The 27,576-nt window shown below is 39.5% G+C and overlaps 1 protein-coding gene and 1 long non-coding RNA gene across 4 annotated transcripts in view; one reads left to right on the top strand and one right to left on the bottom strand.

Annotated features, from left to right (window-relative positions):
- The window catches only part of epas1b (endothelial PAS domain protein 1b), a 47,922-nt gene that overhangs the window by 17,982 nt on the left and 2,364 nt on the right, over positions 1-27,576 (bottom strand). Inside the window, exons 3-7 of one of the 3 annotated variants that reach the window (XM_040034079.1) lie at positions 7,972-8,162; positions 7,769-7,772; positions 3,953-3,960; positions 3,024-3,166; positions 1,784-1,871 (exon numbers count right to left, since the gene is read on the bottom strand). In XM_040034079.1, coding sequence (XP_039890013.1) covers positions 1,784-1,871; positions 3,024-3,166; positions 3,953-3,960; positions 7,769-7,772; positions 7,972-8,162 — 434 coding nt within the window. Of the gene's footprint in view, positions 1-1,783; positions 1,872-3,023; positions 3,167-3,374; positions 3,380-3,952; positions 3,961-7,768; positions 7,773-7,970; positions 8,163-27,576 lie in introns of all 3 variants that reach the window. The other 2 variants (XM_040034080.1, XM_040034081.1) reach the window with 2 other exon arrangements.
- LOC120734955 lies at positions 1,371-21,244 on the top strand. The gene is made up of 4 exons (XR_005696144.1): positions 1,371-1,383; positions 7,882-7,887; positions 17,126-17,133; positions 21,145-21,244. It is a non-coding gene; the product is annotated as an uncharacterized LOC120734955 (long non-coding RNA).

Below are 27,576 nucleotides of genomic sequence, written 5' to 3'. Positions count from 1 at the left end.
GGCAGCACAAGGGATTTTGTTAATTATGTGGCCGAACTGTGTATGCGGGAATAAAGGGCATAAGAGGAAAATTTTAAAAAAAAAATAAATAAAAATAAAAAATAAAAATAAAAATCACACTATTAAGAAGAAGAAAACATGCTTATTATGACTTAATGTCATTAAAAATAAAATAAAAAAGTCAAGGTTAACACAGTCATTACATTCCTCGGCCCACATGACAGGAGTTGGAAAGTAAGCCAAGCTGTTACATCACAAGTGAGAGTTCGGCCTTGGAGCGATGCCTCAGAGCCAAGAAATTAAGTGTCTCTTGTGTCAAACTCCAAACTCACAAGTCTTTATCTCCGTATAGCTAAGGTTGAGCAAAAACACCAGACGAACGTCTCTTCAGGCCAAAAAAAAACAAAAACAAAAAAAAAAAAAAAAAACTGCGTACGTTAATATGTGAGTGACTGAGTGAAAGATTTAAATAGAAACAGGCCTATAAAATATAAAGTATTGTTCTACTTGCAAGTTTTGCGGCCAGTGCTGATAAGCATTATCAACACTCTGTGTGTTTATATTCTATATATACACACATGCAGGGGAAAGAGTTCGAATTCTCAACAAAAAATAAATAAATAAAATAAAAATCACAACATCCTGCCTCAGAGTTTATTTGCGTTAACATCAGCTGATGACATTTTATTTCACTGGAGTCACGCTGCGGATACGTAACACCAGTGCGACTACACATACTGAAGTAAAGAAGTCACACCGGTGTTACTTGTCCACAGAAATGTCCAGAAAGCAGCAAACTAACACAATATTGGTTTATTGTTTTTTTTATAATTGAGGAGACTGTTGTTGTGATTTGGCACTACATTAAAAAAATTGATTTGAAATCAGAAACTAGAATTAAAATACAAACTCTCACATGATTGGGGGAAGTTTACTTAGATTATGCCTCCAGTTATCCAGCATGGCTGCATGACTTCACACTTACATAATCTCAAAATGTAAAAGTGGACCTAATGAACCACTGCCACGATTTCAAATAAGGAAGTCAGAGTATGTACAGGCAATTAATATGAGGCACACTCTCGGGCTTAGATAATACACAGTTTAACACAGTTTCTTTTGCTCTTGTTACTGTATGATGTCATTGTGAGTAGATTTCCCAATATGGTCATGAAAGCCGACTCAATACGGAGGGTGACCATAAATGAGGAGGAGCTGATTTCAGACAGAATGAACTGAAAGGCAAATTGTTCCTTTACTAACAATATGAAGCTGGTAATGAGTATTACAGGTGACCTTTAAATGTTTCCAGTCTGAATCAAAGCTTAGGAATCTTGTCTTCTTCGAAGACTTAACTATTTGTATTGTGAGCATCTTTTAAGTGTATTTGTTTTTTTAAATTATTTTTTTAATTTGCGTGGTATTAATGCTCTCCAGTGAGTTGCTTAATTTGTTTTCTGTTACATAGGTCTTTCTATGATCTCCTCATGGTGACGTGGGTGGGACAAAACATCAACTTTGTACACAGGATATCCTATTATCTAATGGGCAGCTTAGCTTGTGAATTGCTGAGCAAATTTATTCTTTTATTGAGTAGATAAGACTCCACAGACATTCCTCTACTTTATTTCAGGGGGCATTTTTTGATAAGGAGGAGAATGAAAAGATCACTTGTCATGTCGGAATGACTGCATATTTTTTTTAATCAGTAAACCATAATCAGGTGAATGTAACGGTTGTCATACGTGGATAGAAGATAATGCGTATGAGACTGTGTACTAACCAGTCGTCTTCAGACTGAGGTTTTCTCTGATCTCCTCATGGTCGCATGGGTGGGTGAAGTCAAAGATGCTGTGACCAGTAAGCTCCACCTGAAAAACAAAAAGCAAACAAATAAATAAAAATCCTGAAATAAGGAATGTTAAATAAAGATATACAATTGCCTTCCTGTTACAGTTTTCTCTACATTTTACAGTAGTTGTTCCATCAGTTAGACATGCTGCATATTTCTTTTTCTGGCACCAGCAGTTTTGTTTGGGATAAATAGATGAAGAGGGGATAGTGAGCGTGAGTAATGGCGGCCACCATGAATGAACAAATGCACAAAAGTGTGTCACCTCCAGAAACACAGAATGCTTCAACACTAAACAAAACTTTAGCAGCTTGTGATTGTAATCCTCCGATAACCAGTCAAGCTGCACTTTCTATGCAGTTTATTTTTGCCCCATATAATATAAAATATGTAATGAACACACTAAAAGAATAAAATTTGGACATCAAAGACAAGTGTACAACCAGAAGTGAAATGTGTTCTCCTTCTGTTCCACAGCAACGGTGTAAGGAGTGAAGGAAGACCACTAAGTTTTTGGACAAATCTTCTACCACAAATGATTTTCTTCCAGAAAATCCACTTAAGGGACATAAAGTTCAGGCAAATGGGTCAGAAGGAAAGCCTGAAATCAGAAAGCTGAGGGCAGCGCAGGGTCACAAAGCAGAGCTTTTGTTTCATCGCTTACAGTAAACTTCTCCTTTACGATTTGCTGTTTAAGTTGGTGCCAGAGAGGGTGGGGAAAGAAAATGCACAATGTGTTTATAGTTGAACCTCACAGTCTTGACTGAACACACACTGCTGGCATGACAGGCATTTCACATAAACACACCCCTCTCTCTCTCCTGAGTACCCGTTAACATCCACATCTGCGTCCTGTCTGACTGGGTTAATGTCTTTCTTCCAATCTTCTTGAGAAGTTAAAGAAAATTTAAAAAAAATCTATCCACATGTCACGTGCAAAGATGTTAGACGTTGGTGATGTTTATGACCACTCAAAGCACTTTAAACTACAAGCCAAATTCACCTGTATTTATATAGCACTTTATTCTGTGTCTGTGGACGCCCCCCCCGCAAAAACAACAAAAAAAAAAAAAGCATCAACTATGACTGCGTGGAAATAAACAGGAACTGATCACATTTAGAAGTGTCTGCACATGTCTGTTTATTTAAGTGTTCTTTAATGGCTGTGTACCTGCGTGAGTCCCATGAATTTGTTGATGTTCTCGGACAGGAAGATCATGTCACCATCTGATGTTACTACGGTGATGAAGCCCTCCAGAGACTTCAGGTACAGGCTGTCCATCTGTCCGTTGTCCTCGCAGTCGCTGCTGCAGCCTGGAGGGAGAGGCAGCAAACAGGAGACGCTTACAAATTGTTTCTCATTCAGTGCTGATTATAAATGGATATCATTGTGAATCTGTGTGTGTTTGTGTGCACGCATCAGTCTTGTTTTCCCTCTTGAAGCTTTGGCTCGGGGACAAAACAAACCACTGTAGCTTCTTCCTGCATCTCCGGCCACCCCTGATCCTCGACCCTGACAAACTGCAGGCAAACTGCTCAAGCGGTGCCCGCTTTTAGGACATAACTTGCAATTATGCTCAAATACACTCACCGCAGTATCCAAACATTTACACACAGTGACTCCAGTCTGTCCACAGTGTCTTGTTTCAGCTAATTGATAGAAAAAACACCTCTAGCCTCGAGCTGGCCCCAACTCAAGAGGCAGGGCGTATGTGTTTGCAGACGCTGGCTTCACGCTGAACAAAGCCCAGTAGTTGATGGGGGTGGAGGATGGGAAGCTTGCAATTCCTCTAGTGTGTTTCCCTGAGATAAGAGAGAGCAACTCTCAAGGCTTCCAACAAGTCCTGGGGCTTGAGTTTGGAGCTGGGCCCAGATAGCATTAGCCCCTGGAGGACCTGGAGCTTTCACATGGGCCCCAGGGAGCTGGGGAGACTCTCAAGGCTCTATCCAAAGACCAGCGCCACCTTTGGCCTAAATACTAAGCTGTGATTACCAGTCATTTGGACTGAGTTGCACTTTTCTTCTCTGTGCTGTTCTTTGGTTGCGTAACTGCCCTCGTTTCAGAATAATGGGGAGCAGAACAGAGCGTTTGATAGGGACAGCTGCTGCTAAGAGAATCATTTCCCCTCTATTTTCTGACATTTGTCCGGTCATACTGGACAGAATGAAGGGACAGAGCAGTGAGGCAAAATGAGCTTCTCATAATATGAACTCAGAACATTATGTAACTGTCATAGTGGGAATTCTTTTTCCACCATTTTCCTGTTCATCACGTTTGTAAAGACAGAATATCTGGTGCATGCTTTCACATGCCAAACAAAAGAGATAGTATTCAGGGTGTGCTACACATTAGGACGCCACAAGAGAAAACCTTGACAATGTCACATACCCGATGTGGGCTTCAGGGACTGAGGCTCAAATGAGCATCTATTTTTGGGGTTAGGATTTGATTTTAAAACGAGGAGAAGAAAACGTGAAACTGAACAAAAACAAATATTTTCTTTCTTTCTTGTTGATAGAGCCTAAACTGTCAGAATAGTTTTGTTAGGTCAGTAAATGCCTGAAGGGAACCAGTAACAAATATTTAGACATAAATCTAAAAGTAAGGCACAATTTCGATAAGTACCATTAAAAAAAACACATGTTACTAAAGCAGTAACTTAATATAAAAGCACTCTACTGAAAACATCTGTTACAATAGTTGTTTGGAAATTTCTATATTTTTTCCCTTATTTTGGTCAATCTGCTTTTTATTCTACTCCTTATCCAATCGTTAGGGTTGCTGGAATGCTGAGCACATCCTGGTTGTCATGAAAGAGACGACGGCGCATCGCAAGGCTAACAATGAGAGACATTCAACCACTTACGCCCACATTCACACTCAACGGCAATCACCCATTAACAACAGGCAGGGCTCTGCTGGACAGTGGGTTCAAACTTATCAAACTTTTTTCTTTTTGGCTGATGATTTCAGACAATCCCAGTCTTGGTCAGGAGATCAGGTGGTTAGAGCCAGTCTTGTGTCACTAAGACCCTGAACTGATGCTGTGCTCATAATTTTAGTTTTAAAGCAATAAAATAGGCTAAAAACACTTAACACTTTTAAGTATCTCAAGTATATTTATTTTGATTTCCATTAACTTCAGCAGTTTGTAGTCTTTGAGGGAGCCACATTCTCAAAATATGTTATAAAAGCATGTATAAAATATATATAAAAGTAGTTGCTTAAAATCTGGGAAAATATTTATTAAAGCATGAGGAGCAAAATGAAGAGACGTGATCAGGATTTCAGCATGTTCTATCATATATTAGAGCTGTACGTGGTGCAGTTATGTGTTTATTTTAAATTATTTATCTTAAGTTATATGCTAAGAAAACGTTAAGCATACTAAAGATACTTTTTTAAAAACGTAAATTATTAATATATTATGAACTCAATTGAGGGAACTTGCAATTTGCCAGAGAACAAATGGCGTACAGATGAAAACAAAATATTTGGGCGTCTGATCAAAGGGCAGTAAATCAGTATATTTCCCAAAATGTAGGACTCTACTTCAAACACAGCTGGGACCTCTGCAATTAGGAACGCATATGTTTCACAGTATTTTGATCCAAGTTAAGTCAAAGTCAAGACAAAAATACAGCTGAATCCTTTGAGTACCTCCTAATCAGTACATCAAAGTTCATCAGGTCCCAACTGAGCGTAAGTTACTTAAGGGAGGTGTTCCCTACAGCAGCTCTTGGGTGCATATACAGTATGTTTGTGTGTTTGTGAGGGTGCATTCCAGCATGTTTGGCGCCAAGGCAGTCGGCTGTTATGGCTAGCAGGGGGTAATGCCAGCACCAGCCGAACGATGGGCAGAGCTCTTCGTTTCCTCCGCAATCTCTCCTTCCATCACGGAGCAATCAGACCGGCCTGATAATGCTGTATCTGCAGCTGCATCTCACGGATCTCCTTGTGCTCTCCTCCCCTCTCACCCGCTGCTTTCCTACCCTCATTACCTTTACAGCTCCTCCCCGTGCACGCCTCCTCCTCCTCTCATTCGCACTTGTTAACCTCTCCTTTACATACATACTCTCTCTCTCCCCCCCTTAACACTTCTTTACCTATGCAAGCACGTCTGACAACCGCTACTGGAATTTCAGGAAATGTTAATTACCCTAAATTGGTTGTATCACCCAAATGACTTTTGAACCCTGCTTTTGAGTGCTTTGAGAAAGTTTCAGTAGCTACCATTGTGTTTGGATAGAGGCAGATGTTTTACAGGTGGATATCTCAAAATCTTAGAATTTGAAACTGAAACCATTTGCATTTTTTATCTCTTTTTGTGGTTAACTAACCCTTTAACCTCAGGCAAACGTGCAACGAATGTGCTGCTGGATTGCTTTTTTTTTTTTTTTTTTTTTAAATCTTTGTCAAACACCCTGATTAATTGTTCTTTTTTTAGTGGAAACTCAGCCCATATTCCACATCTTTATCAAGCATCGATTTCATTTGTGTAATTTGTGCGCTAAAATCCTTAAAACTACTTGAGCTGCTAAATGAATAAAGAAACGACACATAAATGCTCTGATTAATGATCGTCTACAAAGAAGAAATGGGAAGTAGTGATCATTGTTGTTTAAGGAAGCACTGGTTGAATGCATGGCTATTTCCTCTGCGAACAATGAAAGTAGTCAATCATAAATAAAGAGCAATAAATAGAAAAATCAAAAGTTACATAAGAATAGACTAATGGCAGTCTAAAGATTTACAGATAAGTCTAAGGTATGGCATTAATCACAGTGCTTTCCTGTGTTTTATTACTATGGTGTCGTAGAGCTGACAGCTTTTATTAATTGCTATAAAAATGGTTTTAAAGAAATTATAAATCAGGTCAGCTCACAAAGTGTGAATGATGGGAATTATTTAAATTACATGCCAACATTTTTTTTCTCCTCCGTGTGTTATAATGACACAGTCAATAAAACAAAAAACAAAAACAAAGACAGTCATTTAAATCAGCGACAACATGAATACTGCTCATCTATGCACAAACAGCTTTGACTTTAAAGATATCGTGGGGAAGTTTACCAGCATACAGGTGTCAAAGGTTAAAAGCTCACTTTACCGCCTCCTCCCCTGTGTGAACTCAAGTTTTCTAGCTCTATTATGGAAAAATAAACATTTTTTAACAAGCTGCAGTGCTGACAATTGACGTTGGTTGTTAAATTTTGTGGTTCTCTGATCTCACTTCGAGACACGGACGCAGTGGAGGAATTCCAGAACAATAGGTCTGATTCTTTGTTAAGCTTCCTCGGCTTCTAATTTTAACTAAGACGAGAGGAAGGAGGAGAAGTGCAAAGAAAGACGCCAGCAAATACTTTCCTGCTTTACTGGACAACTCGACATAGCAACAGACACACACACACGAACGTGCCGACGCAAATCTGTGATCACACGTCAAAGAAGCTGCTGGAGGGAGGTGGTGTGCCGTTTGAATTTTTTCCCCTTTGTGTAACAAATTAAGATTCACTGCATGGAAGCTTGCACCGATTTGCATTTAGAGGCGTGTGACAAATTAAAGGAAAAAAATACATATGGGCTTGGTAAAGAGCTGATGTGCTGTAAGAACATCTTCAGAGCACTTTGGCATTGACACACTAAGAACTCTACTGAAGGGATGGCCAATTCTCCCAAGTTCATTCTGTTCTCCTAGAGGTAGTGAGTCCTGTCTGGAGGACCAAAATCGTACATATTTGACAGCAAAGACCAATCACAGCATTGGTGGCAACAAAAGTTGCCTCAAGGTGCTTTATATTGTAAGGTAGACCCTACAATAATACATACAGAGAAAATTCCAACAATGAGCAAGCACTTTGGCGACAGTGGGAAGGAAAAACTCCCTTTTAACAGGAAGAAACCTCCAGCAGAACCAGGCTCAGGGAGGGCCGGGGCCATCTGCAGCGACCGGTTGGGGTGAGAGGAGGATAAAAGACATGCTATGGACATGCATATGCCTATGACTATGTTCATAACTGAAACCAAGTCAGGAGTCTCAATTTCTCCCTTTAGTTTGTCACCCATGTGCATATTTGTGTGAGTCTGTGTGTATCTGCCTGTGGTGTAGTGTTCGTACTTATGGCGAGCAGCTTGCGTGTACGGAGGAAGCTGATAGCGAGCCTCATGATGGATGCCTTGTCCAGGTGAGCGCTGACGCTGTGGGATAAAGGCAGCTGGTGGGCCAGCTCGTAGAACACCTCCGTCTCTTTGCTGCGCCTGCAGCGCGCTGCATCGCGAGACTTCTCCTTACGTCTCTCTGAGCTGCTCCTGCGCCACAAAACACAGACAGACAAATGGTCATTTAAACATGAACAATGACACATAATCATACAGTTACTCTGGAAGTCGGTTGGCTTAATGAGACAGTCGGTCTTCGTTAATAATTATATTTCAGGTTCTTCTGTATCGTTCAGCAGTTAATCTTCCATGAATGCACTCACTGTCTGGGGTCTTTACAATTTCCTACTCGACCTTGCTGCGGGCACACCACAGCATAAAGAAACCAATCTCATAAATCCCCATGTGATTCGACAAGCACCAAATGTGCCCGTTTCAAAGGGGGTTCGCTCACAAGTTCGAATACAATGCATCATTCAGTATAAATACAAAGAAGTGGTTGGTTTATAAAGCTTTTCTGCAGCCCTGAGGTACAATAATTGCTCTTTTTTTTCCCCCCTGAAAAATTAGGACTTATATATTTCCACATCAGTAACAAACTGGGCCATGTTGAAATATCAGCAATATCAGAAATTCACATCAATGATACAACAAATAGAGCTGCAGAAATGTTATTGCGCTGCCTTTGTTTTTGCAACCCAACACACACGAATTCACTTTTTTGATAAAGTTACGCAAACATATTCAGTATTCAAAAATTGCTTGACTTGCTTCTTAAAGGACTACGATTGAACCTGAATTTCACTTTGTGTGAGCTTGACACCAGTTATTGACCGTCATACACAGAAACATACACCTCAGCAGCTGCTTTTGGTATCGCTTCAAAGCCTATCAGTGTCTGTCAGTACAGAAGGGGACGTCCCTGTTTGAGATGCAGAAAGCCAGTTCAGTTCAGCAGTTGGCAGTCAGGCTGGTTTAAGTTGCAGAAACAGTTTCTGTGTAATGGAAAGAAATAACTTTTATAACGAGTAAAGACACTGCAAGGCAGAACTACAGAAGGAACACAAAAAAAGATGTATTTAGAGATAAGAAAACAATATGACTTCTTATGACGCGACACCATTTCCTTCACTTCCTGCATGAAGAGATCAGTCACCAGGCCACTAACACAAACACTGTATATCTATGAAAAACACACATATGTACTCGCTGAAACAGCACACTTCAAAAAAGATCAAAAGATCCTTTTATGAGAAAAAAGTGAAATGTGAAAAAAAAAAATGCATTAAACTTGTTATAAAAGATGTTCATCCTGGCTTCTGATTTGAATACTCACTAAAATTCAGTCCCTAACCAACTAAAGACTGGCTTTTCTCAACCTTTTCCTCTTGATGTTAAAAGAACAATTACAATATCTTAAAAATAACCATCCCACTGGTAACTCATTCACCTCCTGTGTCCACTTTCATGCATATATTTGTTCAACTTTCTCATTCGTATTTGGATTTAGTGAGCAAAATTCAATTTGAACTTTGCCAACAGGAGGATTATACAGCGTGTTTGGGGTCTGTGTTCCATGCGAGGGAAATGGGTTTTAATAGATGTAAATTGGTCTTTAAAAATAAAATTTAAATTGGAAACCTGGTTAAAGACGTGTAGGCAGGTGATTATTTTAATTTCCTCTGGTTAATGCATTTGTTGTTTGAGGGAGAGAGCTTTTGCTCACAGCACCGAGGTTCCAAGATAAAAGCGTTTACTTCAACAATCAAATTGCAATCTGAAAATCTTTTCATGGCGGTCAAGCTATAGCAAAAATGCTGCCAACAAAGCCTACACAAGAGCGGGCCAAATTATGTCAGCAAGCAGAACTCTGGGTAATTTTCCATGGATATGGTTTCTTTTTTTTGGCTCCAGGCTCTGAAAAAGAAATGCATCAGATTTGGACGTGAAAGCTCAAATAGGCAAACAGTCCTAGTTTAATCGCTGATCCAAGACATCAGCACAACAATCCATATTAGGACATCACACGTGGAGTTTGGCTTTATCTGGGCTCCCTCGTATGCTCAAATTCAACTCTTAGTCACTGGATACCATCTGCACAACATGGGACTGGTAAGGTTGCGCAACAGGGTTCAGATTTATATGAAAAAGCTGCAAAGCAACAGCAGCAGGGGAAGAAACTGACAGAAGAATGCTGCCGGATGGAATAATAAAACTGTGGTAACATCATAATAGCAGACTCATCATTCTCCATTTAAATCCACTGAATCACCTCTGCTGAAATACCTGGACAGGAACAGCATGATTATGCAACAGGTGTGACTATAAATAAGACAGTGACCAATACGGATACACAGCAGAATACAGCATAGTTTGGTTTTTTTTTGCAGTTACTGCAGTTTCTCACTCAACCACCTGAGGATTACTCCAAAAGAGACAATTGTCATAGACTTTCATATTATTTAGAGTCTGTTACAAAAATCAGTTTTCATCTGTATAGCTGTTTAGAATTACTTGGAGGACTTTTTTGTTTTTCTAATTTATTTGTTAAAATTTTTTTAAGGCTTAAAAGTTAGACTCTCTTTTGCTTGTTTATTGTAGTTTATTGTATAAATACCCATCTATAAAGTCTTGGCTCCAGTTCTGGTGGTGTAGTACTTTATTTGGGCATTAAAAAGCAGGTATCTGCACCTTAAGTTCATAAAAGTGTATTAGCTTGGCTCTGGGATATCAATTCTCAGGTAAAACAGCATTTAATTCTTTTTTTTTAAGTAACAAAATTTACTTTAAAATTTCTTGAGTAACAAGACAAACATTTTTACAATCTCCATCCTAAAATGCAGAAAAGAAAAAACTAAAAACTAAAATAAAAGTTCCGATACAATTAAGTGGGACCTTTCTCATACAGATTTAAATTGAGCATTTTGTTCTTTAACAAGAGCCAAAAACAGGTTAAGTTAAAAAAAAAAAAAAAAAAAAAAAAAAAAAGTGCTGTGAACAAAGAGCTTTTTTACCCTCAGATCTGTGAGCAGCATCTACGGAAAAGATAACTTTACGAACCACAACAGACGAGGTGAAGCTCTGCTGAACTTCACATGCCCTCTGTCAGTGGTGACACGATGTGGTTTATCAGACTTGATCACATCTGTGGCAGAACTGCAACATGCAGGGCCAGAAAGAAAATGTAACAGTGCAGAAGAAACAAATATTTTGGCACTAAGGTTAAAAGGTAAAGAAGCCAGATGCCTTCACACCGTAAAAGATCTCTTCTGAAGCAGAGACTTAAAACCCACTGAGATAAGAGAATAAAGTGCCAAATTAAACACCTGATGAAATACTGAACCAAGTGAGACGACTAAAGAAGTGTTTTCTTGCTATGACAAGGTCGAACAACAGAAAACGTCCTGCATGCCCATATAGAAAGTGTACATTGAACCATTCAACCGTTGTGCATACCGATGCTTTACACAACACAGCAGCTAAATGCCAGGAAAAATGGCAGTCGTGTGTGTTCTGGACGTGTTTACATTATTCCATACAGCAGAAAGTACATATAAGAGGACATTTTATCACCACTTGGATCAGATTTACAGTCTCGGTGAAGGAACTCTGATGGGGGTGGGATCACTGCTGTTTTAGGACACTGTGGGGCTTAAAGTGTAAGCTGAATATTGGAAACCAGTAATATATTGAAATCTACAAGAGTCAGTAAAAACACTTTATTTAAGATACTTTAGATGACTCTTGGTGAAAAACACTTGCTACCTTTGCATGTGTATTGAGTGGTTTTCACATTTCCATGAGCCCTGGCTCGATGACACATATCCCTTTGCCTCAGAAAGGGCATCCAGGGTAAAAAATAATAAAAAAAAAGAAAAAGAAAAAAAAAAAAATCTGCCAAATCAAACATGTGGAGTTGCTCACCGTCATGACCCTTTGTGATTAAGTGTACTGCCAAAAGTGGCTTTTGTTGTGCTGCAATGAAGGGATACTTCAGAAAAACTAAGTTATGATAATACTCAACAGGTGCTGAATGTGTTCATGACCTTCCCACTGGAGACTACAAGACATAAATGCTTATGCATTAACATAAGATCGCTATGATGTACATTTATCAATTTATGTAAATAAATGTTCTGAAAATATATATCCAAAATCAAAGTAGAAATAAAAAGGGTAAATTGGCATTTTATTTTCTATTTTCAGAATTATTTTGTCACAACATCGTTGCTATGGAGAGCAAAAACTGCCAAAAGTAAATAATCATAGATTTTATTTTTTGTAACTTAACTAAAACAAATTCTAGAAAGTTTATAACATAAATTTATAGTATTTCTGATTTAATTTGCACTTCTGTTAAAATGACCATAATGTTAATTCCTTATATCTGTTTATGCTCCAGAGACAAAACCCCTCCTTTTAACAGACAAGATTTTTAAAAACATATTTTTTTTTTTTAAAACAAAAACAGGACCAAATCATCTCTTTTACTTAAACATAAAGCAAGAGCGTTTTCAGTGGTTCACATTACAAAATTAAACTTTTCCCTGCAGCCAAAATCTGGAGTCCACAAAACGCACAAACTAGAAAATCCAACATGCAAACACACATTAAGGCCAAGATAGCATACAATTAACAGGAAAGGCAGAGCACAGAAGCACCATTATCTTATCTCATCGAGTGTTATGTCCCATCAGTGCGTCTCCCTGCTCGTCTCTCTGAGGTTTAAACTCATTAACCCCGACTGTCAGTCACTCAAAGTCTCATTACTGATGAGCCAGCAGACAGCAGACTGCTTCCACTCAATCAAGCCAACTGAGAGAGCAAACTTCAACTAGCTCCTTGATGTGTGAATGTGTGTTCTTTTGTCTTTGTGTGTGTGTGTAGTGTGCCACTCTTTGATTGTCCAGGGCCATTGTTGCTGAAGGTCCCAGCAGACTATTTCAGTACAGAAAACAATGGGAGTCACAGCGCTTCACCAGGGCATTGCAGCCTTCCGATGTACTCACTGACCCCTCGCTCATATTCACAAACGTGCACGCACACACGCACCCACCTGTGCGTGCACGTGCATACCAGAGGTTAGAGGTCAGGTGCATCTACTCCTACTAAATTTCCAGTATTTTTCTTCTTCCTACCTTCTCTTTCCTTCATTCCTCAAATCGTTCCCACAACGATTTACTGCAGAAAATGTGTTCACTTTGACCTGCAGTAAAAGATAACTCTGGTCTCACAGATTTATTTCATCTTGTGCTTCAGTGACTCAAATCAAACAAAACCAATGCTGGTAATCAAGTAATGCCGTTTCTAGAAGAAAAGAGTCTTGTCAGATACCTCATATTCAATTATTTTCCACTTACGTTTATTATATATGTATGCGGTTGTTTTTTTTACCTTCCCTTATGTCATTCTTTGAATATATTTAGGCAGTAAAACTACGTGACTAAGTTTGCAATCATGGCTCGGGTTAACGCACAATGCATTTATGACAGTATTGACACAAATGCATCACATCCATTTCAGACCATAAAGCACTCCTACTGAACTCTATAAATGCTTACAAAGTGTTTTACAATGTGGCGTCTGAGTCCCGAGCGAATTGTTGTTCCAGTAGTAAAAATACATCAAGTGGAATGTCTCGTCTTAAGAGAGAGGGCCATATTGGACAATTTGCCAACCAAATTTACTCAATACTATCTCAAGTTCTTGTGTGGAATTGCCTCACTTGAGTGAGACAGGAAGTTTCCTCTTCTGAAGCCTGATTTCTGGACATTGAAAGTTACTGCGCAAACATGAAGTGGCTTAGATATTGACCCAGATTGGTAAATGGAGTCTTTCCTGTTTGCTCCATCTCTTTTTAGGGTTAACCCCAGCTCTTAGACTTTGCACCCTACTCATGCAGGACTCCAGATCTGATACATTTATTTAAAAAGAAAGTCTTCGGCCTACAGTACCTGCTCAGACTTGCCTTTGCATTGCTGCATTTTGTATGTTTTGTCTTGTTTTGATACAGTTTGAGATGCTGCATAAAAAAGGAAAAAAGGTAGTTGGTAGTTGCTGCTCGATACAGACGCATATTTGAGAAGACAGTCTGGCTGCAGAGGGTACAGAGTTCATGCAATCAAGCCATGTGGAAAATTCTGTACGATCAGCCAGTCGCTGCCCTCCTCAGACTCTCGGCTCATCCCAAAAAGTTGGATCAAACATGAAAAACACATTAAAAGGGCTACTAAAGGACATTATACCGTTTGCGCCACCCTCTCAGCTCCTACTGGCAGGGCCTCATCTTTTAACCTTGGGCTACGCACACTAAAGCAAACAAGCCAAAGGTTAAACATACCACAAACCAACATACCACAAGTTTCTGCCACTTCAGAATGACACACTAAACTCGCAACCACAATATATAGGTACACATACATGTACAGCAAGGTGACCTCCAGCAAGCTGACAATGATGATCAGTCAGTGCTGCAGTCATAAATACTATTTTGAAAGCTGAAACACACCTAAAAGAAAAACCCAAAACAGCACACTCACTCACCTCAGGCCAAAACATGAATCTGTTTGTTGAAGCTTCTGAAATGAAAACATCCCACAAGTTTCAGCTCCGACTTCTATTCTTGCCAGAAAATGATGTAAAACGCGGAGATAACATTCTTTGTTCTGCTCAGATTCATTGGCACATCTAAAAGCTGCTTTTAAAAAGGCCTATGAGAGTTGCAACCAAAGCTGAGAGGGGGGGGAGATGCGGGTCACCAGCTATTTTAATCATCAAGCACTCACGCAAACGTGGTATGAGTAGCTCCAAAAGGATTTCTGTTTGTGTTGCGTTTGTGATGGAACAGATGATTTGGTTTCGTCTGTTTCTCCTCTCTAAGAGGGCGACGTGGTGTGAGATCTGGGTATTAAAACAAGTAGAAAACACATATCTGGCATTCTGAAACCTCTGCGAGAGAAGTGAGACTGTCACTCTAAACCACAGCCAGTCACATGCTCAGGTACACGCAAAAGGTACACGAACACGAGAGGCAGAGAGCAACATCAGCCTGACTCACACTGAATGTAGAGCCCTGAATGTGACAATACTAATTGTGGTTGAAAGGCTGAAGATGGAAATAGTACTTTAGCAGCAGATACCACTCAGAGATACTCAGTCCCTGGAAAAGCCAACCTTCATACTGAGGTATTTTCATACCTGCAAGGCCATCAACTTTCCTTTGTTTGCTTGCAGTAGTTGTGACTTAACTGGAAGTTGTGGTCAAGTCGTCGCCACTGAAGCAGACGTCATTTTATGCAACTCGTCAGCCTTGCACACTCACCAGTACTCTGTTGTGTTCAGATGCAACACTTGCTGGGAAGCTTTTGGCGCCAATTATCTTTGTCACATTGTCATTCCGAATACCAGTTGAGCCAATTCTTTTAAATCCGTCTCAGCGTATTTTCTGTTTCACTCACATTGCAAAATAATGACGTCAAACTCGTTGCACAGCAGGGGAGCGTTTTCACATGCAGGCCGTTTATCCTACTCTGTTTGCACATTGTTCATACACAGATAAGAAAGCAGCTTCTTCAATTTACCCTCCTCCCCTTGACACACAAAACAGCAGAAGAAGTCATTACTTTAACTGACAGCAGCGTAACACTAATCAAAACAGTGGAGGAAATAAAATTAATCACAGTGAAATAGAATAGAATACAAATCACGTCTATTTTGATTTGTGAAATTAACTTGTGTATTTTTAAAATGACTTTTAATGGTTTTTAAAATGAAAAAAAAAAACATCATCTATAAATCATTTGGCTCTGGGAGTATTTTGTCATCCAACAGATCCACACTTGCTTTTATTGAATAGACTTCAAATGACCAAATTTGCTGCTCTAATTATGTGTAACTCATGTTTATAACTTTCACTTGGCTCTCAAATCGTTTTACAAGCATCAATCAGAATTATGAGCTCACCCGACAGGCAGCTTCGGAATCGAACAATACAGCAGAGCCAGATGTTTTTCCACCTGAAGCGTTGCTACTTGGAAAGCAAACCTGAAATCTGAATGTGGTACAACAGTCCACACCCTCGGTCCTCATTCATTATTTTTCTCCCCCTTACCCGCAAGCTTTTTTCAATCACTTTTGGTACTCTCGCTGCGATTAACTTGCCATTGGACGCCTGCAGCCTGGAGCGTAAGGAGGAACATGTGCACGCACACTCACATGTTGCCCAGTCGCGAGATTATTTTCAGGCCTAATCGGAACAAAAACAAAGAGGGCAGAGCTTCTGCCGCTGCTGCTCTCGGACATATTGTGTCTGTTCCCCTCTCTGCTGGCAGTAATGAGGCCGTTAATACAGTTTTCCCCTGCAGCCCTCTCTGTCTGCACAGCACAAAGCTTCATCTGTTCAGATCTGCATTCAAACATGAGCAGATAGAGAGCGTGGTGTTCAGGGTGATCTGACACTGCATCATATCTCATGCACTAACATATGAAAATCTTATGTAGATTCATGTACAGTAATAAGCATAAGAATCTCACTCAAACACACACACACACACACACACACACACACACACACACACGTTAACATTTAATTGAATCTGTCCAATTCTTATTTTTAGGTGCTTAAAGATTTATTTTTGTATCTTTGGAAGGAGGTTTTAAGGTTTCCTGCGACAGAGATTTGATTTAAAGGATCATTTCAGCAAATGTGAAGCTCCAAGTGAAATTAAGCTTTAAAAAAAAAAAAAAGTCCTCCTTTTTTTAATTAAAATTTTTTTTTTTAAAGCAAATCTTCCATTTAAGAATGGAAAACTTTCATCTCGTTACACATTTATTTCTTAATTTTTACTTACACAGAACATCAATGCCCATTCTTTGGACATAATGTAATGGTGCGTTATTACAACAAGGCCGAGGTTTCCATCACTTAAAAGATGCAAACAGATGCAGCTGGAATTAAACGCATCAACAGCAGGCGAAAAGAATTCCACAAAAGCCTTTCCTCTGAGTAAGCCGAGTTTAAAAGACACGAGCTCATTGCAGGTTTATGATTCATGACTTATGTAAAGACACAACAACAAAAATAAAAATTGTCTTCACCTGGCTGTTCAGGGCAGAAATGTGGGTTACATGAGTAACCTGTTTGGTCTGGAAACATGAGTGTTGTTCACTTGTTTTCTGATCTAATATTTCTGAAGTGTAGACTGGAATTATTCGTAATCTTGACTTTGCTTTCAATAGCCAAAGTCACTGCCACAGTAATTAAAGAGGCTTTAATATGTTCATGTACATAAACAGAGGTATACAGAAGCTACTGCTACAGAGTCATACAAACACTCTGCAGTCATATTGGTACCATTTAACCTCCCAAATCTTTACTTAAACTGAAATATACATACATATAAATATATTCCTGCTGTCTGGGAGATGTGTCTTTCTGTTGACACCAGAAACTACAACATGCAGGTGCTGTTAACTGAAGAGACACTAATCTACGAGTTTGTTATTCAAGTTCTGGATTGAATCTTCAGGTTGTTCAACAAGCAGCCGCATAAACACACGAACGCATGGACACAAATGCCCAGAAAACAGGTCCTGACTCCTGCTGTGATTGTTGTGATAACAAGCCAAAAGGTGCTTATAGGAAACAGATCCTGTAACCAGAGCAGGTGTCAGGCTGTGTTAGTGCGAGCAAGAGTGTGCACGTGTGCATGTGAGTTTGTGTGCGCATGTGAGTGTGCTTCATGGACCATTTGCTCTTTTGCCCAGTAACTAAAAATGTTCTAATCAGTTTGTCGTCATTTCCATCACTCTCGCCGAGTACAGATCGACAGATTTCGTTGACTCTGAGGTTTGAACTTTTGTACCATTCCTTCACCTCTTCTTTAAAGATCAGTACAGCTGTATGAAGATCGCTATCAATTCCACTAAAACTAGATGAAGTGTGAACTAGATGAAGTCTTGTTGTGCGCAGCTTTGCTGAAAAGTACGCCGTTTACATGTCTGTCTTTGGTCTGAATTTAAAAGAAAAAAAAAAAAAAAAGTATATATATAGTTTTGATTTTAAAATTAAATTTTCATTATTTAACGATGAATAATTAATCTTTGTTTAAAAAACAAAAATATATTATGTTGATCAATCAGAAGAGGGAGACTAAAAGTGACCAAGTATTTTTTAGTGTGTTACTAAAACTATAACTGATGAAGTAGTCTTTGGAGGAATGTTACAAAACAAGAATACTACTACTATCATCATTATTTCTTAGTCATTTATTTCCCTGGGCAAAAGGGAGAATACACACAAAAGTCTCACACAGGCATATTGGCACTTATTTATTTTTTTAAGTGTACTTTAAAGAAGGTTGAAGTCTGTTTGGATATTTTTAGATTGTGCTTATGGAAAACATGCTGCTTTCCACTATAAAGGTGGTCTAGAGTCAGAAAAGGCCTACCCACACCCATAATGCACACACAAACAACTTAGCAGACACACACACACACACACACACACACACACACACCTTTCCTTGCTTACAGTGGGTCTTCCTGTAGTTGTGGCGCCTCGCCGAACAAACACAGAGCAACAATACAGTACTGGCTAATCTGTGATCCTAAGGAACATCAAGTTCTGGAAACACAGCCAAACAGGCGTTTGTCTGTGTGTGCATGCGCACACACACAGACACACACACACACACAGGCGAACAAACAGCTATCCCAGACAGGGGCCCCGACTTCGCCTCAATCAAGGGAAGAACGATGCAGGAGATTGCTGATGATTCCGATAGTCCATGAAAGAGAGCAGCGCGCACGCATGCACGCACACACACACACGCACGCACACACACACGCACGCACACACGCACACGCACGCACACACGCACGCACACACCCGCCCCCGCCCACAGCACGCTGATGGTTGGGATAGACTGGCTGATTGAAAGAAGCACAGAGGGGATGGAGAAAGGGAAAAGGCGAAAGAGAGGGAGGCCACAGGTGGTGCGAGGGAGGTCAGCTGACCAGACTAGAAAGCCCGCTGAGAATACCAAATGAGCTGAATGGCACAAATCTAAACATTTAGATAGAGAAGGCAAACTAAAAGTAAAAAGATTTACATGGTGAGTTCAAAATCATTTATTTCAGCTCATCAGAGAAAGTTAAAAAAAAAGTTTTAAATTTTAAAATTAATGGGTTATTTTGTTGCTGTCTTTTTTATCATCATTGTCATTGTTACTGTATCCAGATTCTCCAAGACCTAATTTATGTTTTAATTAGTGTTCTATATAATCACAATAACTATGTCAACAATGTCATTTTACACAGTGAATTGTACTATTTTACAGTAAGAAACTGCTGTTGTACATGAGAGTAAGTGCACTGTTAAATTCCAATAAAGTACAGGAAACTTTAAGTGTTATTATATAAATAAATAAATTAAAAAAAAATCAGTACTGTTGGGGGGAAAAAAACAGCACCCTTAGTCATGATAAACAAAGTTTTTCCCCATGTGATCTGAATTATTGCCCCCTGATGAGATAACAGCCGACCTGAAGTGATTAACTGCTACAGGAGTCTTGTTCATGGCTCTGTAGAACCAACACATTTACAACAACAGCAATCAATAACCTAAACACTTAAATCAGTAGAGCACTAAAAAGTTTGGGACGCGGTCCATTTTCTTATTATAACTACAGATGAAAAGGGATGAGCTGACTGCTGACTCAGTTAATGTGGTGGGGCAGATACAGATGGCACCTGAGAGAAGCTTTGGTGGGTAAATCTGTAGTATTTGTGGTTTAAGGGTCTCGCATGGAAAAACTGAAGAAAATCAGGTTCCTAGCAATGATAAAACTGTTTCATTACTCAAAGTTTCTGAAGAAAGATAAAGAGATATGATTAAAAAGAGAACGTAAGGAGAAAACAGACTGTCTTTACTTTGCATGTTTTTAAACGCAAACCCAATGAACAGAGGACTGACTACAGCGGGATTACAGCGACAGGATTACAGGAGGAATGTGAGTGTGGTACTGGTTTTCACTTTATTATTGCTTTCACTGAAGTTTCTGACAGTTGTCAAGTCAAGTTTACTCGACTTCAAAAGCTGTGAAACTCATTTTGGGGCATTTTTAAGTGTTTGCAAAATGTTTTTCTGGCAGAAAAAACATGCACCAGGTGAAGGTCAAAAACAAGCCCTGATTTACTGTTCCGTCCTGGTTATCGGCTCTTGACCTCTGGTCCCGTTTTGCAAATTCACCTTGAACAGTAAAAGTGCAGAGAGAGCTGAAAAGGACATTCAAGGAAAAAGCTTTTAACACACAGGAGGGGGAAACAAAAAAGGGAACAGTAATCTCTTTCAACACAAAAACTTTTCAAATGACAAAAGTGAAATAATGACAACTGTTGTTCTGGAGAGATATACAAGTTTCCCTGAATTTTTTATTTATTTATTTATTTATTTTTTAAACAGCATAAACTCCACTGTGAAATTAAAAAAATATATAATCTTACAGAGCACTACAAAGTGACTTTTGCTAAAGTGCATTGTGTTCCAGACTAAGAGGACGGTGTCTGGACTTGTAAATTTGTGAATGCGCTCTAAAGCTCCAGAACAGTGAAGCATGAGGGAGCATGTGGAGGCTTTTTCTGTGTTTGCTTTTAATGAGTGCATGAGGTGTGATCAAAAAAATCCCCATAAAAAGAAATAATCTAATCTGATTTACATTAGGCTGATCTCCCTATGAGGCCATCTCTTTGTGCACATACGTTCTGTTCTGACATGCAAATCTGCACAATGGATGTGGGTGGTGACTGAAGACCGTTTTTCCACTGCACCTGCTCACATACAATGATACACCAAATCTTAGACACCTGTGGACATGGCAGTAGAACTCTATATTGATGTCCTGATCCTGGAAGATGATTGGTGCATAAACTGGTTAATGTGGAAATGTGGGATAAGAGTCTTAACTGGAGATATAGCTCTCATCAGCGCTGATGACCCCCCAACATGAAACTCGGGTCACTTTACAGGGTGAGGTTTTCCTCTAAGAGCAAGTTTGAGGTGAAATTGTAGATGCTTACGTACAAGTCTTCAACATGAACACTTGAATAAATATAAATGTAAAAGTTTATGCAGCTGCACTGTGTTTAAGGAGTTTCAGAAATTGGTAAATAAAGCAAAAATCCCTTCTGCACACAACTTTCTATGTCCAGCTTCTGACTTTGAAGAGCAAACATTTCACAGTCACTCTTGAGGTGAAACGGGAAATCTACAGGGAGATGGAGCTCAGCCAGGTGACATACAGGGGATCGTGGATCTCAGCCAATTTGGTAGCAGAGGAAAAGGAAGAAGGGGAGCTGGCGGACGGGAAAAAGGAAATGGCAAGGAGACACAGTTCTGAAAAAGAGGAGAATGTGGAGAAGCAGAAGAGGCAAAGAACAGAAGTGTGGTGGGGAGGCCGTGGCAACAACAACAAAGTGAGCGGGGTAAACAGCGCTGTCGGGTGTCCAGAATAAATGTGAGACAATGTGATACGAGCGAAAAGCAAAAAAGAAAGAGGTTAAAGACAGGAGGAGGTAGCGTAGGCGGGTGAGAATGATTGAGATAAAAATAACAATGGAAAGATATAGAGAGGTTTCCCAGACCGACTTCTCGCCTCCCCTGCTGTTTCCCCCTCACTGCGCAAGGGTCTGATGGCCAAATGGGACGCTGGACTGTACGTACGGCTGACCAGGGCCCTCAGCAGTTAGCAGGGTCTCAAGTTTACCAGTTTGTTTATTGCACACACTCACTTTTGAGCTCTTCTTGCCATTGAAAACAAAAACATTCTTTCTTTATTTAATGCTTGATATTTACAGCTCGTTGGTGCACTCACTCACAGACTGCATCTCTAGCTGAAGAAACTTCCAGCTTAATTACAGAAAGAAGTGCAATCTAATTTGTTTAAACACTCAGAGTGTTTGTGAAAAATTCCCCAACACTAAAAACCTGCAGATAAAGTTGATCGTTTTATGTCTAATTATGGTTGATGAGTTTTCTCATTTAACTAATGGTTATGATAGCCAAAAACAACAACCGTTCCAACAGTCTGAGTACTTATAAAGAAAAGAAACTCTCATTTTTAATCATTTAAAAAAAATAAAATAAAAAACAGCCAGTTCCCTTTTACCAAGGCTGTGCCATGCTGATTGTTCCAACGAGGGAACAACACCGTTTTTTTTGTTTTGTTTTTTTAAAGTTGTCCAGTGAATTCACAGCAGGTGAGTGCTCATCATTGTCCTCCTTTACTCAGGCAGCTCCCTCTGCTAAACCAAACCAGCACGCTTCCAGTAGTGAGAACACGTCTGACACAAACCATCCCCTGCGGCGTGATACATGTGAGAAAGAGAAACCTTCAGATAATTCAGAACTGATTCTCCCAGCATTTTCCATGGCTCATGTGTAAAAACAGCTTGTGTCAATAAGATCAAGTTCAGTAAAAAGCAACAAAGTAAAACAAGCACTCAGTTCACAGGCATTCCCACTCAATTCACAGCACTGTATAGAAAAAATGAAATAAATTCACACCCATTGCTGGAAAGTAACAATCACTGACATGCACTTTTGTTAACTTCTAAATTCTGTCCTTCCTGCTCTGTAAGTGCTCTCAGCGCTGATGTGTTAAATAGCTGTTGGCCAGCCGCCTCTTTCTGAATCCACACATGCTTCTAAAGCTTCAAGTCCACCGCTGTCCGTAAGCAGCAGCAGCAGCAGGAGAAGCAGCGGGCTCGCTTAAAACCGTTCACCCAGAAAGAATCACTCACGGTAAACCACACGAGTCACACAGCTGGCAAATGTAGCGTAGCTGTGTCCGTATCACTTTGCTACTTAATAACCCCAAGCCTCTCTCTCTCCCCACTCAATCTTTCACTCGCTCTACCTCGCTTTAGTCTCTCTTTTTGTTTGGCCTCTATTGTTTCAGTCCTCATCTTCCTCTCAAATTGTTTACCCAGAGTAAAACACTGAATAAGAGCTTGACAAACACAAACAGTGGACTCTCAAAATAAATGGACACATTCCTAACCACAGAGACTCAAAAACTGACAAACAGACTGAAGTGTCTTCTAATGTTGCTGCTGGTACCAAGCTTTTGTTTGTTTATTCAGATTTTAACTGAAAATAACTCAATGGCAGAGCCGGCGAGCAGCTCATAGTGTGTTGTAGTAGCACCCCCCTCCCCTCCACCCCCTTCTTAAGGGAAGCAATAAATTCTGCCCATACTTGATATTGAAGACAAAGTTCAGTCGAGGTCTGGGAATCATTGCGAGTTGTTAAGAGGCGCTTCTTGTAAGTCATCAAACCAAAAGTGTAACATTAGTATTATTTAAGGTCGAGTTTCCAGCTTTGTCACACTCCGGGAAAACCGTTTTGGGAAATCCCAACACAACTTAAAAAGAACCAAAAAAAAAAAACCCCCCCAAAAAACAGCAACTGTTAGTAATCTTTTATGCAATGCGTTCTTGTTCGGCCTGACATTTTGGTTACGTTGCTCATGACGCACATCCAAAGTGTCAGCTGGGCAAAAGAAGTCGACAGCCTCTGGAGCTCAAAGTAAAGGCAAAAACTGCAGTTTGCCTAGCTGCCACTTGAGGCCCTTAGAACTAGTGCTGAAACTATAAATCCAAATGTCTTCATAAAATATGCATTTACACGAGTTCCAAACTTTTTCTTAGGAAAGGTAAAGCTTTCCTTCTTTAGACTGGGCAGTAAGGAAGATAGATTTTAGACATATTGTTCCCAATATGAATTATTTTAAAGAACTGTGAGGATTTAGAGTTTCAAACCTCACTAAAGCACTCTACTCTAGTTAATGTACTTAATCACTTCCCATCTCTGAATACAACAAACAAGCTCCAATTTTAAGCATTTGGGCTTCACCCTCTCCGTCTTTCCTTTCACTCCTCTGTCTTGCAGCGGGCAGGTTGCACGCCTTCTGTAAGTGGCGTGATGTTTGGGTCGGGAGGCCGGGTTTGCCCGAGGTTAGCACACAAAAGAGGCATGAAGGCTCTGTGCCAACCAAGCCCTCGGCCCACTGTGGAGCACTGCGAGGATGGGAGGCACTGAGTTGACGGGCTTCTGTAATCTGACGCAACGCCACAGCTGCTCCTTCTGCACTTTACTCATTGGTCTTTAAATGCCTCATTGATTTACGCTCATCTATAATCACCTTTGCATCCACTTGATTATTCTTGATCATTTCTGTCCTCCCTTTTGTGTGCTCTCCGTCTTATCTTTGGCAACTTGCTCACCTCCCTCACCCCCCCCTCCCCTCTCCTTCCCGTGGATGAGCATAAGAAAGCAGGACACAAAGATGTAACAACAGCAAGAATATGTTGCCAAACTGGTGTGTTTAGGAGATCATTAAAACCACAAATCAGGCTTTTAAACTACTCACTCCACAGCACCAACACCACTCAGGATAAGGTTCAACATGACCAATATGATGGAAATCCCTGTGAGCAGTTCTAGCTTAAAAGCACTGCAGCACTGACAGCTCAAACAAGCTGCCAGAATTATTCAGCAAGCATTAACACTGCCTGATGTCAGATCACCAAAAGGTGAGTCCAGCCCACTGCATCAAAACTGCATTTTACACTTTTCATTATATATTACTCTAATAATCAAGTTGCAGGTTATACTTGGAGCAAATCATAAAACTGTTGCTTGTTAATTTCGTCCAAACCAGAAGTTTTACAGCCTCCTGACAGGAAAAAACAAACACGACCTGTGGCCGCTGTGACGATCTGCTTCTTTGATTTACGATAAGTTGTTTAAATTACACTTGTTTTTACAAAGTCATTTGAGCCGGCCCATATATTTTATAAATGGATGGTTCATTAAATGTCAATGTTTTCCATATGTACCTCTTAAAACAAACAAAGGGAAAATTTGGAGGCATTTCTTTTTAAGTTATTACAGTTCAACTGGTCTGAGGTTTAAACTGGGCTACATGCGGTCCATAAAATAAAGTGATTCTAGCTCAGCAAATATTCCCTCAAAAAGAAAAACTTTTCAGACATTTTCCCGTTGAGTCTTTGGAGTGAGTGAAAGGTTACAGACAGACAGCTTAGTATGTACCATCTCCTATAAAACAGTCATTAAGAGAAACTAAACTCAAAGTCGTTAAAGGTCTTAAATTCATTCAGCTATTTTTTGGTGTGGAGATTAGAAGAAAAAGAACCCCACAGCTGTCATATAAACACCTCAAAGACACCATAAAATGTGGTTCTTGTTAAGATGACTTAACATGCACATGGCTACTAGTTGTTTTTCCTCCTAGAATTAAAACCAAATCATCTCCTCAATAAATGCAAAAGTTTTATACCTAGAAACTGCTATGATAAGGTTCTTAATATATTTTTTAACATCCACAATTTAAATTGGCCCATTTTGTTATTGCTAGAATATACAGCTACGCCCCCAACAACTATGATAACGGTAAAATGTCCTCCAAAGAGACAGAAAATACACCCGAATGGCTCAATCTCTCAGCAGTCATGTAATGTATATCTGCCTGGCAGCTGCCCTGGACTCTGACCTTTGAGCATTGTTTCCAATGGGATCACATGCTGAAAGAAGCGAGAGGAGTTCCTCACAAGCCCACAACTTATTTCTGGTATCAGTAGACCAACATGTTAAAAAAAAAGAAAAGAAAAGAAAAGAAGCTATTCAATGTATTCAGTAGCGTGACAAACACTGCTGGTGTGTTACGGAGTCAGGTTGTGGTAACGGCTTTCTGAAGTTGTTACAAACCAAAGTAAACATACAAGTGTACACTATGTCAACCACTGTTATACATAACAAGAAAAATACTAGTAATGTAACATTACTTGTGAATCCAGTTGAGCAATGTAAACACTCGGGTCTAAGAAATGGATAAAAGAAAGCTACAAAGCAATACAGTGAAGGTTTTTTGGCTTAAATGATGGAGAACATTTTGAACTTATTGCAAATTATAGTAGTCACACTAACATAACAGGAAAAGTTCACGATGTGAACGTGACGCAGACATAAGAATATAACAGATCAGGTGACTTGGACTTATAGCGTTGTAATAATCATCATCGCAACTCAACAAGTAACAAAATCCAAATTATTGTCGCAAGAAAATTATGTTTATATTATTTATAACACAAAATATAAGATGTATTTCAAAAATAAGAGAGAGCTTTACTTTCCCACTGATGTACGGCCGACACCCTTGCAGTCATTGTTATTTTGGGAATTTCAGCTTGCCTGGAGGACATTTTGGGGTTTTGGAAGCACTGCTGGCTGCTTATACAAACTCAGGAAGTGTTTCTTTGCTCCAAATCAGAAAGGTGTGGTAACTCTACCAGCAACTAATATCATCAAGACTCAGAAAAGATTGCAGTGACAGTTCAAATCAGCGTTGACTCAGTGGATGACAAGACACAAAGCTGGCCTTACGCACACAGACTTTATCAGATGTTTTTCACCCAGTTCAAGGTTCTTGTAACATGTTCGGGCTCCTCTTTTCGGGCTCTTGTGAAAAGGTACTCCTGAGAGGCCATCCTGGATTTATTTGTGCCTTTAGTTTGAACTTTTTTTTTTTTTTTTTCTTTCTTATGAACCGATTTATCCGATTACGTTTTTTCTGTTTTTCTAAGAACTTGTGCGACTGCTTTAACTTGCCGAAACTCATAATGGTAATGTAGAAAAACCTAAAAAGTACCCCGTTTCCTCCAATTTTGCTTTACTGCATTCTCAGTTTTGCTTCAAGCGGAATGCATTTTCTCTCTGACAAAACATCTTCCAAGTAAAAAAAAAAAAAAAAAAAAAAAAAAAAAAAAAAAAAGGCAAAGCCCGCATAAGGTGGAAGCTTGATCCAAAAGATCCAAGATAGTACATGCAGGAGACAAGAGGGTTCAACTACAGTGTGAAATCACTACTTTTCCCCCTCATCAAGTCTGTTTGTTGATTTGTGCATTTTTTTTTTTTTAATTTTCAGTTACTGATGAAGTCCTAACCCAACAAATTTTTGAATATTTGCCTTTAAAGTTCCAACTGCAGAAACATAAATGATTAGTCATTTATTAAAAAACATTTATTATTATTTTCTCCATTTGCAGACTATATCTGACAGTTTATTTTTCCTTCTTCCATGAACATGTTGGGCTTTTACAAAACAATAAGCAAAAAACAAACAAACAATCAAATACGTTCCAGCTGTAGCTTTAAAATAGACACGCACACCAACATATAAAGAAAAATCAGTGACGAAAATCTTCTGAAATCTTTTTGTGTATCAGGATACAGAAAATATGTACCTGCCGGACAAGAAGTCAGTTCATCACATCCACATGAGTATTTTTAATAAAACCAGTGAGAGACACCGGATCTCAAATAAACACTGGCAGCTGTCATGAATCAAAACTTATCAAACCAATTATGACTTCCAGGCAGCAGCAGTGACAACATACTACTGTGTGACACAAAGACAAACACACACAGAGCACACCAGCGAGAGGACAAACACCAGTGAACTCTCACACACTTACACACACACAC

Source organism: Simochromis diagramma, unplaced genomic scaffold, assembly GCF_900408965.1.
Source record: "Simochromis diagramma unplaced genomic scaffold, fSimDia1.1 OVJJ01000176.1, whole genome shotgun sequence".
NCBI classification, from domain to species: domain Eukaryota; kingdom Metazoa; phylum Chordata; class Actinopteri; order Cichliformes; family Cichlidae; genus Simochromis; species Simochromis diagramma.
This window is presented reverse-complemented; position numbering and strand designations above follow the sequence as displayed.